This window comes from Suncus etruscus, chromosome 1 (genome assembly GCF_024139225.1).
Source record: "Suncus etruscus isolate mSunEtr1 chromosome 1, mSunEtr1.pri.cur, whole genome shotgun sequence".
Lineage (NCBI taxonomy): Eukaryota > Metazoa > Chordata > Mammalia > Eulipotyphla > Soricidae > Suncus > Suncus etruscus.
In genome coordinates, this window is record NC_064848.1 from 162,915,363 (window position 1) to 162,928,822 (window position 13,460).

General features: G+C 51.7%; 1 protein-coding gene across 2 annotated transcripts in view; it reads right to left on the reverse strand.

The window, feature by feature from the left end:
- RHBDL3 (rhomboid like 3) overlaps nucleotides 1-13,087 on the reverse strand; it is a 66,439-nt gene extending 53,352 nt beyond the window's left edge. For both annotated transcript variants that reach the window (XM_049772217.1, XM_049772207.1), the window contains exons 1-2: nucleotides 12,839-13,087; nucleotides 11,368-11,391 (exon numbers count right to left, since the gene is read on the reverse strand). In XM_049772217.1, coding sequence (XP_049628174.1) covers nucleotides 11,368-11,391; nucleotides 12,839-12,949 — 135 coding nt within the window. In that variant the 5' untranslated portion in view covers nucleotides 12,950-13,087. The remainder of the gene's footprint in view (nucleotides 1-11,367; nucleotides 11,392-12,838) is intronic.
- Between the last annotated feature and the right edge of the window lie 373 nt (nucleotides 13,088-13,460).

Sequence of the window (13,460 nt, forward strand, 5' to 3'; positions counted from 1 at the left end):
CAGGGGGTGCAGGGTCTCCCAAACTGTTCATCACTCAGACGATATATGGCACAGGTCAGTGTCTGGACCTCTTTGTCCAACAGGCCCAAATGAGCCATGCTGGTCTCTGGCTTCCCCTTTCCCCCTTCAGGGGAATAGGAAACTGGTACCTGTGAGAACTTCCTCTGTGAGAGTTGCCATGTGCTCTGGACCTCTGGGTCCGCTGAAGACTCAGCTTCTCCTTGTGGAGAGGCAGCAACACACAGTTCTGCTAAAAGGTTGCCATGAGACGGGCAGGCATTTATGTACACAGTAGACACTCAAGTTTACTCCCCTAATTAAAAAAAATTTTTTTTTGTTTCTGGGCCATATCCAGCAGTGTTTAGGGTTTCCACCTAGCTCTGGTGCTCCAGGGATCACTCCTGGCTTATGCTTGAGAAACTATATGTGATGCTGATGATTAAATTTGGGGTTAGACTGAAATCAAGGCAAATGCCCTACCGATTATACTATCTCTCTGTGCCCCTATTCTCAAATTATTTTCTGACTGAAACCTGACAGCTGAAGGAATACGGCAGGGGGTGCAGGGGTCTCCAAACTGTTCATACACTCCAGAACGATATATGGCACAGGTCAGTGTCTGGAACCTCTTTGTCCAACAGGCCCAAATGAGCCATGCTGGTCTCTGGCTTCCCCTTTCCCCCTTCAGGGGAATAGGAAACATGGTACCTGTGAGAACTTCCTCTGTGAGAGTTGCCATGTGCTCTGGACCTCTGGGTCCGCTGAAGACTCAGCTTCTCCTTGTGTGGAGAGGCAGCAACACACAGTTCTGCTACAAGGTTGCCATGAGACGGCAGGCATTTATGTACACAGTAGACACTCAAGTTTACTCCCCTATTAAAAAAAATTTTTTTTTTGTTTCTGGGCCATATCCAGCAGTGTTTAGGGTTTCCACCTAGCTCTGTGCTCAGGGATCACTCCTGGCTATGCTTGAGAAACTATATGTGATGCTGATGATTAAATTTGGGGTAGACTGAATTCAAGGCAAATGCCCTTACCGATTATACTATCTCTCTGGCTCCTATTCTCAAATTATTTTCTGACTGAAACCTGACAGCTGAAGGAATACGGCAGGGGGTGCAGGGTCTCCAAACTGTTCATCACTCAGACGATATATGGCACCAGGTCAGTGGTCTGGACCTCTTTGTCCCAACAGGCCCAAATGAGCCATGCTGGGTCTCTGGCTTCCCCTTTCCCCCTTCAGGGGGAATAGGAAACTGGTACCACCCAGAGCTCCAAACATGTCTTTTTTCTCTCTGAATGCTGAGAGAAATAGCCAGCTCCTGTCCTGAAGATGTCAATTCAAAGGGGGGGAAAGACATCCCAGGTTGGGGATGCGAACACTGTGACTCAGATTAGAACTATGACATGCTAGAGGCTAATTCTAAATGTGTTAATTCCTTTAAATTCTTGTAACCTGATAAGAAGATGCATATTTGTCAGGTGCTCGCTAGGTACTATGCCAGGTGCTATCCACACCATGTCGCAGCTCGCAAGCACTTGCAGGAAGGGCTCTTATTTTTTTATTTTTTTTATTTTTTGGTATTTGGGCCACACCCATTGACATTCAGGGGTTACTCCTGGCTAGAAACTCAGAAATAGCTCCTGGCTTGGGGGACCATATGGAATGCCGGGGGATAGAACCACAGTTCCTCCTAGGCTGGTGCGTGCAAGGCAGACATCTTACAGCTTGCGCCACTGCTCCAGCCCATGGAAGGGCATTTTTCCAGGCAGCTGAGAGATGGGACCTGAGGCAGGCCATGGTCACCCCACTACAAGCAGTACCACTGGACTGAGCCAGATTTGGACCTCCATAGGGCCCCAAAGAAGCAAGTAGATGTCTGTCTGCCTGGAAGGGGAGGGAGAAAGAAGAATGAGAAGACAGAAAAGAGCGATAGAGAGGGGAGAGACAGAAGGGAGGAACAGAGAAAAGAGCAAGCAGATTTGGGGAGGGGAGCTTTTGGACCACATCCAGTGATGCAGGGGTTACTCCTGGCTATGCACTCAGAAATCACTCCTGGTTTGGGGGACCATATGAAATGCCTGAGATCAAACCCAGGTCCGTCCTGGGCAGTCACATGCAAGGTAAACGCGCCTACACCGCTGTGCTATTATTTCAGCCCCAGCAAATAGGTTCTACTCCCAGATCTAGCACTATTTTGGGGTGGGGTATGGGTAACTGACAGTGATGGTTCTCTGCTCTTTGGGGCCGGCAGTTCATTCTCAGGGGGCCTGAGATTGAGGGGCTGCTCAAGCCCTTGATTATCTGGACAACACTGCTTAGGGACTTCCAGGGATGTTCAGCAGCCCTCCAACATTGCCCCCTGACAATGCTCAGGGGAACCATGTGGTGACAGGGATTGAACCCAGGTTGACAGCATGCAAGACATGTTCCTTAACCCTCTCTCTGGCCCCCTTTCTGACACTACTGTACAAGTGACCCCAGAAGGCTATTGCTCTTTTGTTTCCTCATTTGCAAAATGAACGAAGAGGATTTGCTCAGAAGCCAACTTGATCAAAAACAAGATCCTGGAGTGGCTGCAGCCCCCCTTGGGCATGCTCAGGATCTACTTCTGGAAAGCTAGCTGGGATGGAGCTGTACGAATGTGGTGGGTAATGGCCATATATACTGAGGTGCCAGGCAGGCAGCTATAAAGCAGGAGAGCTGACTTCCTGGTCCCACAAGAGGTGGCCAGGGAATAAAGTGTTAATTCAGGGAGTGACTGAGAGAGGCGAGGGGATAGGGAAGCTGGCCTGGTGACAGAGGGAAGGACCCTGGAGGTACCTTGTAAGAGGAGATGGCCCTTCCCTGGCCACCTTGATGTCAATGCCTGGAAGTCTGGAACAAGTCAGTGGTGGTGGTGGTGGTGGTGGTGGTGGGGTGTGTGTGTGTTCCTCTGTGTGTGTGTGTGTGTGTGTGTGTGTGTGTGTGTGTGTGTGTGTCCCTCTGTGTACCCATATCTAGCAGAGCTCAATATAAGTTACTCCTGGCTCTTTGCTCAGGGATATTCTCTGCAGAGAATATGCAGGTGCTGAAATTGAAGCTCATGTAAAGCAAGCGCCTTAGCTCCTGTAATCTCCCTAGTCCAGGACAGTGGTTTTGTAGGTAGCTGCTTACTAATCCATTTAGTAGTATCAAAACAACTTCTCAGCTCCTATAACTACTTGAAGCCAGCAAGCAGGACTGCAAATGAGGTGAGATCTGGGAATAGGTCACAAAAACACTCCCACTTGCCTAAGAAAAGATGAGATGCTTAGGGAAAGGAGAAGAGAACTCCTTTGTATTCACTAGTGGCTTTCTCCCAAGATGAGGAAAAGTGGCTTTGGAGAAGCCATCCACTGTGCTCCCCATCTCTCACTGTGGGCCTGAATCTCAGAAGAGCCCCACACTTCTTCCCAGCAAATTCAAACTTTTGATCAGAGATAGTTGCTGAACAATCCCAGGGGGTTGGGATTTCCCCTTTGAATTAATTCTCACAACAGTCTCAAGAGCCACTGATAATTGCCCCATCCTACAAATAAAACCACTGAGGTTCAGGAAGCTAATCTAACCCTAGTCACAGTCCTGAACTTAGGTCTACCTGGCTCCAAATTCAAGGTTCTGCTGCACTAGCACAGCGGTTGGCAACCTGCGTCTCGAGAGCCACATGAGGTTTTTTTTTTTTTTGGGGGGGGGGGATTCAGGCCACACCCGTTTGATGCTCAGGGGTTATTCCTGGATACATGCTCAAGAAATTGACCCTGGCTTGGGAGGAACCATATGGGACACCGGGGGATTGAACCGTGGTCCTTCCTTGGCTAGGGCTAGTGCTTGCAAGGCAGACACCTTACCTCTAGCGCCACTTTACACTTTTTTTTTTTTTTTTTTTTTTTGGTTTTTGGGCCACACCCTGTGACGCTCAGGGGTTACTCCTGGCTATGTGCTCAGAAGTTGCTCCTGGCTTCTTGGGGGACCATATGGGACGCCGGGGGATCGAACCTCGGTCCGTCCTAGGCTAGTGCAGGCAAGGCAGGCACCTTACCTCCAGCGCCACCGCCCGGCCCCAGCTCTTTACACTTTTAATTTGGCTCTTCGGTGTGTCGGGCGGCCACTCCAGGAGTCAGGACTCTGCTCCTAGCCTCTGTCAGTGAGCGCCTTGTATGGCTCTCAAAATAAATTTCAATCATGGTTTTGGCGAGATTTGGCTCAGTTGAAAAAAAAGGTTGCCGACCACTGCACTAGCACACTCAGGTTACCTTAGTTGAAGCCTTGTTATAATTTTGATATGACAACCAAGACTTGTGTGTATGGCACACTTATGTGATCCCTGGCATCACCCAGTGTAGTTCTGGTGGACCCCAGCAACCTAAGGAAGTATCCCTAAAAAAAAACACCCCAAGTTTTCATCCTTTAAAGGAGCAAGAAGATGTAAAAATGAGTACACACACTTATATGTGGGAGGCCTGGGTTCTAGTCCTAATATCATATAGTCCTTCAAGCAAACTCAGCCAGAGTAAACTGCAGCCTAGCAGGATGTAACCAAAATAACAAAACCAGGGGCCGAAGAGATAGCAGGGAGGTAAGGCGTTTGCCTTGCATGCAGAAGGTCGGTGGTTCAAATCCTGGCATCCCATATGGTCCCCTGAGCCTGCCAGGAGTGACTTCTGAGCATAGAGCCAGGAGTAACCCATGAGCACTGCCGGGTGTGACCCAAAAACAAAACAAAATAAAATAAAATAAAATAATAATAACAAAACCAAGAAAAGAAAAAAAAGACGTGATTGATTTCCTTCTGAGAAATGAGTAACATTGGAATCTTTTTTTTTTTTTTTTTTTTTTTTGGTTTTTGGGCCACACCCGGTTGACGCTCAGGGGTTACTCCTGGCTATGTGCTCAGAAATCGCCCTGGCTTGGGGGGGGACCATATGGGACGCCGGGGGATCGAACCGCGGTCCTTCCTTGGCTAGCGCTGGCAAGGCAGACACCTTACCTCCAGCGCCACCTACCCGGCCCCAACATTGGAATCTTTTTAAGGGTAATTGGGAAATGCATCCTCCCAGTGGAAAAGGGAAAAGGGAAAAAATCGAGTTACTGAGCTGGAGCCATAGTAGTGCAGGTAGGGACCTTGACTGCACATGTCTGAGCCAGGTTCAATCCCAGGTTCAATCCCATGTGTTCCCTTGTGCATTACCAGGAGTAATTCCTGACTTCAGAGCCAGAATTAAGCCCTGGGCACTGCCAAGAGTCCCCAATTCAAAAAAAAAAAAAAAAAGGCAAAAACAAAACAAAAAAAAGAAAAAAATCAATTTACTTGAAATGCTTTTCTTTCAAAAGCAATTGTGCAGAGCCAGAGCAAATAGTAACTCATTTGCCTTTACATACAAGGTTCAATACCCGGCACCCCATATGGTCCCTCGAACCCTGCCAAGAGTGATTCCTGAGTGTAATACCAATACTTAGATACGGCCCCTGAGTTTGGTAAACAAAATTTACCAAATAATAAAAACTTAAGCAATTTACAAAGGAAGGGTTTCTTATAAGAAAGACTAGGCCAGGAGCTAAAGATATAGTACAACAGGTAGGGTGAACCCAACCAACCTGGGTTCAATTCCTCAGCATCCGGGGCCGGGCGGTGGCGCTAAAGGTAAGGTGCCTGCCTTGCCAGCACTAGCCTAGGACGGACCGCGGTTCGATCCCCCGGTGTCCCATATGGTCCCCCAAGCCAGGAGCGACTTCTGAGTGCATAGCCAGGAGTAACCCCTGAGCTTACGGGTGTGGCCCAAAAACAAAAACAAAAACAATTCCTCAGCATCCAATATGGTCCCCTGAGCATGCCAAGAGTGTTTTTTTTTTTTTTGGAGGGGGTCACACCCAGTAGCACCCAGGGGTTACTCCTGGCTCTGTGCTCAGCAATCACTCCTGGCAGGCACAAGGAACCATATGGGATGCTGGGATTCGAACCATCAAAGGAGATGTTGGGATTTAAACCACCATTCATCCTAAATCAGCTGATTGCAAGGCAGACACCCTACAGCTGTGCTATTTCTCCAAGGTTCTTAATGCGATGCCAGGAGTAACCTCTGAATATTTCTGGGTGTGGCCTCCAAACAAAACAAAATAAAGCTAGGTCTAAGGTGTAAAGTGTGGGATCATAGGGCCCGGAGAGATAGCACAGCGGCATTTGCCTTGCAAGCAGCCGATCCAGGACCAAAGGTGGTTGGTTCGAATCCCAGTGTCCCATATGGTCCCCCATGCCTGCCAGGAGCTATTTCTGAGCAGACAACCAGGAGTAACCCCTGAGCACCGCCGGGTGTGACCCAAAAACCAAAAAAAAAAAAAAAAAAAGTGTGGGATCATATACTTATTATGTGGAAGCACTAAGTTTGATTCCTGACATAAATTGGCCTCTAAGCCCTTCTGGGGTGACAGTCCCAAACACTGAAGTGTCTTATCTCAGCTAAGTATGGTCCCAAAACTGAAGCTGTTAACTGTATAGGAATAAACTTCAAAAGGTAGGGGCCAGAGAGATAGCACAGGAGTAGGGCATTTGCCTTGCATGTACCCGATCCAGGACTAATGGTGGTTTGAATCCTGGCATTCCATATGATCCCCTGTCCTGCCAGGAGTGATTTCTGAGCGAAGAGCCAGGAGTAACTCCTTAGTGGCACTGGTGTGGGACCCCCGCCAAAAAATAAAAAGGGAGAAAAGGTTTAGGAAAACTTTGGGGACTGGAGATCCTCTCCAACAGTATTTTAGAATAATACACAGTATAGACAGTTTGGTGCTCAGATCTGATGATACAGAATTGCTCGGCTAGTGGCTCTGAGGGGCCACCAGGGCTATCCCCAGTGACACTTGGAAGGGGCCATGGGAACCAGAGATACAACCCAGGGCTTGTGCGTGCAAAGCATGCACTCCAACCCCTTTGAGCTATCTCTTTCTAGCCCTAAATGATTTTGTGGGGGTGAGGCTTCTGCAGCAATGCTCAGGGGTCAAGGGGGCTGGAAGATGCTTTTTAATATTGGAAAAAGCAATATGAAATAGAGGACCGTATTTATGAGATCTGAAGAGGGATGAAAACTGTCTGGGATCTGAAGCAATAAAGGGATTACGAAGGAAAAGCCTAGCAGACTTAGCTGTAGAAAAATAAGATATAATACCACACAATAAAAATAGATTAGGGCTGGAGCAGCAGGTAGGGAGCTTGCCTTACATCTAGCTGACCCAGGTTCAATCCCTAGCATCCATCTCGTGCCCCAAGCCCTGCCAGGAGTGATCTTTGAATGCAGAGCCAGGAATTAGCCCTGAGCACCATTGGGTATGGACCCAAAACAATAAATAAAATTAAAAATAAAAACATTTTAATATTTGGGATCACTTAAAAATCTAATATTTAGGGATCTGAGGAGATGGCTCAAAGGACTAGAATATAGCTTTTACATGTGGGAATCCTGTATTCAACCTCCATCAACACAGGGAGCAATCCCCAGCATTACACCGAGTCCCCCTGAGCTCTGCTGAGCATGATCCCAAAACAAAACAAAAATCTACTATTTAGGAAAACTACTAACTTTCAATGATATGAAAATAGAGTTTAACCAAGAAGTTAAATATAGGACACAAATAACTGAAACACCTGGGGGTTGAAATAACGACCTTGATCTTTAGGCTTCCTGCCTGCTGTAATTTTGGGACTCATGGGGAAGTGGAGGGGGATGTGGGAGATGACATGCTATACTCCATAAGGGAACAGAGCAGAATAAGCCCAAAATGCTGGGGGTGGGGTGGTGATTTGGGAGACAGCTAAACTTCTGGGGTCCCATCACCTGATGTTTCCTTCAGTTGTTTTTTTTTTTGTTTGTTTGTTTTTTGGGTCACACCCGGCAGTGCTCAGGGGTTACTCCTGGCTCTATGCTCAGAAATCACTCCTGGAAAGCTTGGGGGACCGTATGGGATGCTGGGATTCGAACCACCCTCCTTTTGCATGAAAGGCAAACGCCTTGCCTCCATGCTATCTCTCTGGCCCCCGTTCAGTTTTAAAGCCATAAATGGGCATCCTGACCCTTTAGTTAAGAGGTTACCCAGGCTTGGAGATCAGTTGGCTTTGTACTGGGTCAGAACAATCAGCAACCCAATGGAAGGAAGGCAATAGGTCTAGCTCCAGTCTGAACCCAGGGAAGAAGCATTTCTGCTTCTGAATAACCTGCCTTCCTGCATGGGAAAAGCTTCCTATCTCTTCCTCACTGCCTCACTGCTCCAGGCTGGCCAAAAGTAGGGGGAACAAAGGCAGTTATGCTGGAATCTACCAGAAGTCAAGCCCTGCTCAGGATCATCTATCTATAAAGACACAGATGGGTCAGGAGATGTTCAACCAGCTGAAGTGATGTTTGACATGAGGGAGCCCGGGATACCTCATGTTTCCCCCCAGCCTTGGCACTCAACCCCTGGACTCAACCCCTGAGTACAGAGCTAGGAATAGCCTCTGAGCACCACTGGATGTGGCTCCCAAACTAAACCAAACCCACAACAAATCACAGTAGAAATCCAGAACAGATTTCTCAGGCTGCTTAAGGGAAGGGAGTAGCTACAAAGCAGATCTTACTGTGAGGGGAAAAAACTGTCTAGAAGTAAGCTTTTTATTTCTAGGAGAAAACTGTCTGCTTGGACAAGTACTGGTGGTGGTGGGGATGCAAATATCTTTTTTTTTTTTTTTTTTGGTTTTTGGGCCACACCTGGTGACGCTCAGGGGTTACTCCTGGCTATATGCGCTCAGAAGTCGCTCCTGGCTTGGGGGACCATATGGGACGCGGGGGATCGAACCGCGGTCCGTCTCCTAGGCTAGCGCAGGTAAGGCAGGCACCTTACCTCCAGCGCCACCGCCCGGCCCCTGTGGGGATGCAAATATCTTCCCCTAAGCAGGTAATAGGGGTGTGGTACTCCGGGCACCAGCAGGACCTTCCTTCCTCCAGGGGGAGAAACTGAACTCTAGAATATCCAGTAATATATATATATATATTTTTTTTGTTTGTGTTTTGGGTCACACCTGACAGCGCTCAGGGGTTACTCCTGGCTCTATGCTCAGAAATCGCTCTTGGAAGGCTCAGGAGACCATATGGAATGCCGGGATTCGAACCACTGTCCTTCTGCATGCAAGACAAACACCCTACTTCCATGCTATCTCTCTGGCCCCCTAGTAATCTTTCATGCCATGTATTGTTTCTGCTCTCCCAAGTTCTAAAATTCCTAGTCAAAAGTTCCTTCCACATTCACCCACAGTTTGTTTTAAAACGTAAACACAGGGATTGGCAAAAGAAATTCACCAAAACGAGGAGCCAGACACAGACAGAGGGAAAGAGAAGCATACACTTTGTTCTAGGTTTTGATGCTAAATCCGGCAGGAGGTGTGAAGGGCTGGCAGCTTGCTGGTGCTGAGTTCATGGTAGCAGGCAGCTTCCTCCTCCCTCACAGTGGCAGGCCAGCAGCTGTTGTACCCTTGGGAGCCAGGGGGAGAGTGGGTGGCACCCAAGAGTGAAGGGAGAAGTTCTCAACTTCAGTAGCCAGGAGCCTGGGCATGTGCTCCACTCCACAGAGAGGCCTGGGTTTAATGCAACGATGCCCAAAATACCCATGCCAGATCAGTCTAGCCCAACTATGCCTGTCTTTCCAGCTGCAGCTTCTGGTTTTTAGTATCACTTGTTCATCAACATTCAGCTCCTCAAATCCAACTTGTCTGGCACCAAAGTCATCATTTTTGCCAACCTCTTCATCCTGATGGTCTTTTCCTTCTAGAATTGGCATTTCATCTCATCTAGAAGAGTTTGCCCTACTCTGTTATATCAGTTCTAATATGAGGTGCAGTTCTCTCATGACCCAACTCACTCCTTTACTGAATTTATTTATGTTTGTTTGGGGGACATATCTCGTCATGCTTAGGGCCACTCCCAGTAGTGTTGGGGAATGACCATATGGTGTCTGAGATTGAATCCTAGACCTCCTACATGCAAAAAAATGTGCTCTAGCTTGTTAAGGCTCCTCCCTGGTCCTACCTTTCTATGCTTACTGGATGTCTTTCTACTTACCGGATCCATTCCATGTCAAGGGGTTGGTTTCCACTGACTGCAACAGGTTCCTGGCTCGTCTCTATCCTCCCTGCAATCCACTTTGGCTCTATGTCACTGTCACACAGGAACTGTCCAAAGCACTGCCTGGCTCCTGCCACAAATCTGTTCCCAAGCCTTTCTTCACCTATGCCAATGGGACCAATTGGGTGCAAGCCACTTTTCCAACTCTATCTCATTCTTTTTTTTTTTTTTTGGTTTTTGGGCCACACCCAGCGTTGCTCAGGGGTTACTCCTGGTTGTCTGCTCAGAAATAGCTCCTGGCAGGCACAGGGGACCATAAGGGACACCGGGATTCGAACCAACCACCTTTGGTCCTGGATCGGCTGCTTGCAAGGCAAACGCCACTGTGCTATCTCTCCGCCACTGTGCTATCTCTCCACCACTGTGCTATCTCTCCGGGCCCTCTATCTCATTCTTTACCCTAGCAAGTAAGTTCCCTCTGGTCTAACCTGAGGGGGGGCGGTCTTTCAAAGTCAGACAAGCATTCTTACCCCAGGATCAAAGCACTCACCATTATCTCCTCTCCTACATCCCACCCCAGTCCACTGGGTATTGCAACAGCCCCTGCCTTCTTGCCTTCAGCTTCGAAGAATGAGAAGGAACAGGAAATACATTCAGCATTCACCAAGCAAGAGAAGAGTCATTTCCTGACTGAAGGTCAAGTGGCTGTCTCCAGGGGGTGGAGGGTGGAAGGCCCAGCTCTTCTCCTAGCACTTATGCTCCAGGCATTACACACAATCCCATCCCACTTTCAATCTACCAATGCTTCTTCCCGGGGCTGCAAAATTAACCTGAAATCAGTTTTCAAAGAAGAGCTCAGTGAGAGGCACCCTCCAAGAATGGCAGAGGTATGACTTTGATGGGCTCCACAGATCTTGGAGGTAAGAGGTAGAAAAGAATAGGTGGAATGAACCCCAGTCCACAGGCCTGAGTTCTCTGACCCTAGAGAGATGGGCCTCCCACTTTCCATCTTGTATGGACCAATTACCACAGGGACTGTGTCTGGCTTTGGTGAAGGGCAGCTGGGAGGAGGGAAGGGAGGTGCTCTCTGGGAGCAGGCTTCCTTCTGAGAGCCGGAGAGAGCACAGCGCGGTTCAGATGCACCAAGCCCCACCCCTAGCTCACGTCACCGTCTCAGGAGCGCAGAGAGCTCAGGAGCCCACGCAAGCTGGGAACGGGTTTGGGGAGGGAGAGGAGGAAAGAGGGGGGATTTAACCGCTCACATACCTGATCAAACAGGACTTTCCAGTGCTGGTAGAGAGGAAGGCCAGGCAGAAGAGGAAGAGGAGAGAAAGAAACACATACTTATGACCAAACCTCTGTAGCCCCCTCATATTTCAAACAGAGTCTCCTCCGACTAGTGCCCAGTCTGGACACCTGGCCCAGAAGATGAGGGGGCACCTGGGAAGCACTCCCTCAGTGCGTCTGCACACAGTAAAAGGGGGGAAACTAGAAGGGGTGATTCTCCCGGGAGAGACAAGCAGCAAAACAAAGGTGATTTCCAAACCTCTAGTAAATAAAGTGACCCACCTCTGGACCCACCTCTGGACCCACCTCTGGTCAAGGACCTCCAATCACGTCCCTGCCTCAAGTTTGCAGGCACTGCTACTCCGCTACTCCCAGGCCTGTGTTTGTACTCCGGGCAAGACCCACATACCTGCTAAAGGTGTCTCAAGCCCCTGGAGTACGAAACCTTTTGCTCAGGAAGATTTCCCCCAGCTTAAGTGCTTAACATTTTGCGCGCAAAATTTGGGAGGAAGGGGCTGCCGAATGCGCGGAAGCCCACCCCATTCAAGACTGTGTCAAAGTAATGGAAAGGAGACATTGCAGGGGGCTTCGGAGCGGGAAGGAAGAGGTTTAACCCTGGCTGAGAACGGAGGGAAGATGGATAACCCACCCCCAAGTCCCTTCACCCCCTAGCCTCATTCAGATTTTCCACCTTGGGTTGGGTAGATTGGGGTTCCGGCTTCACTTGGCTCCGTTTTATTTGCAGGTTAAACTCAGGAGGGAAAAAAAACCTAAGAAACTCCTGTCCCCAGCTCGACCCGGTGCGAGCCCCTCGGAGAAGGGAGGCTCAAGAGCGGCAGATGGCGGGGAAACCCTCGGGGACAGCCCCCCACGCTCGCCCGGAGGAACTGGCGCCGGCAACGACGCAGAACGGGGCTCCCGGCCCGGCGGCGGGGCCAGCTCCAGTCTCCCGGCGCGTCGCCGGAGCAGGTGCCAGGCGGGAGCCCCATCCGGGAGCGGCGGGGAAGGGGTCTGCACCGCGGGCTCCGGGGTGCTCTGCGGCGCCCGTTCCCTCCCGGCGCGCGCTCCGGAGCCCGCAGGTCGGGTCGCGAGTGGGCGGGGAGGGGGCCACCGCGGTGACGCGATCGCCTCTGCGGGAAAACGCCGCGTCCGTCCCGGGCACTGCACCAGCGCTGCGAGGAGGAGGAGGAGGAGGAGGAGGAGGGCAGCGGCGGGAGCACCGGCGGCGGCGAGGGCGAGCCCCGGGGTGTCGGGGAGACCGCGCGCAATTGGCACGCGCGCGCAATTTGGAGAGTCCCGCGGGGACCCGGCCAATCCGGGGGGGCGCTCCCTCCCGCGTCACCTTGAAGCCTGCAAGTGGCCCCACCGGGGTCGGGGGCGAGTGGGGCGGGGTGGGCGCCCCCCAGAAAGTTTGCCCGGGCGCGGAGAGAGAGAAGGGGGACACACTCACGTCCTCGGGCGCCGCGGGCGGCCGCTCCTCCGCCTCGGGTTCCAGCACCTCGATGCGCTCCGCCTCGGCGCCGGCGGCCACTGCGGGGCCCGGGCTGGGGTGCTCGCCCATGCCGCGGCGGGTCCGGGGCTCGATCCGGGGCGCCGGGCTAACTTTGCGCCGTGCCGCTCGGGGGGCTCCGCGCGTCCCGAGCCGCCTCCGCGTCCGCCCCGCCGCCCGCGCGCGCTCCCATGGCCCCGGGCCCCGCGATCGACCCCGGCCGCCGCCGCCGCCAAACTTCGCGCTCGCCGCCCACGCCCGCCCGCCCGCCCGCTCGCCCGGCTCCGAGGCGAGGGTGGCGCGGCGCCCTTGGGCCGGCCCCGGCCCCGCTCCAGCCCGCGCTCCGGCCCGCGGCCCCCCCGCTCTGCGCCCGGCTCTGCTCCTCCCCGCGGACTCCTCGGGGGCGGCGCGCGGGCGGGGGCGGAGCTGCGGGGGGACCGCGGGGCCCCGCCGCCGACACCCCACCCCGGGCGCCACCCCCTGGGCCGAGGCGGGCCGAGCGAGCGAGCGAGCGAGCGGCGCGGCCGGCCGGCGGCGGGCGAAGGAAGGCTGCTGCGGGGCGGAGGGAGAGCTCCGGCAGCCT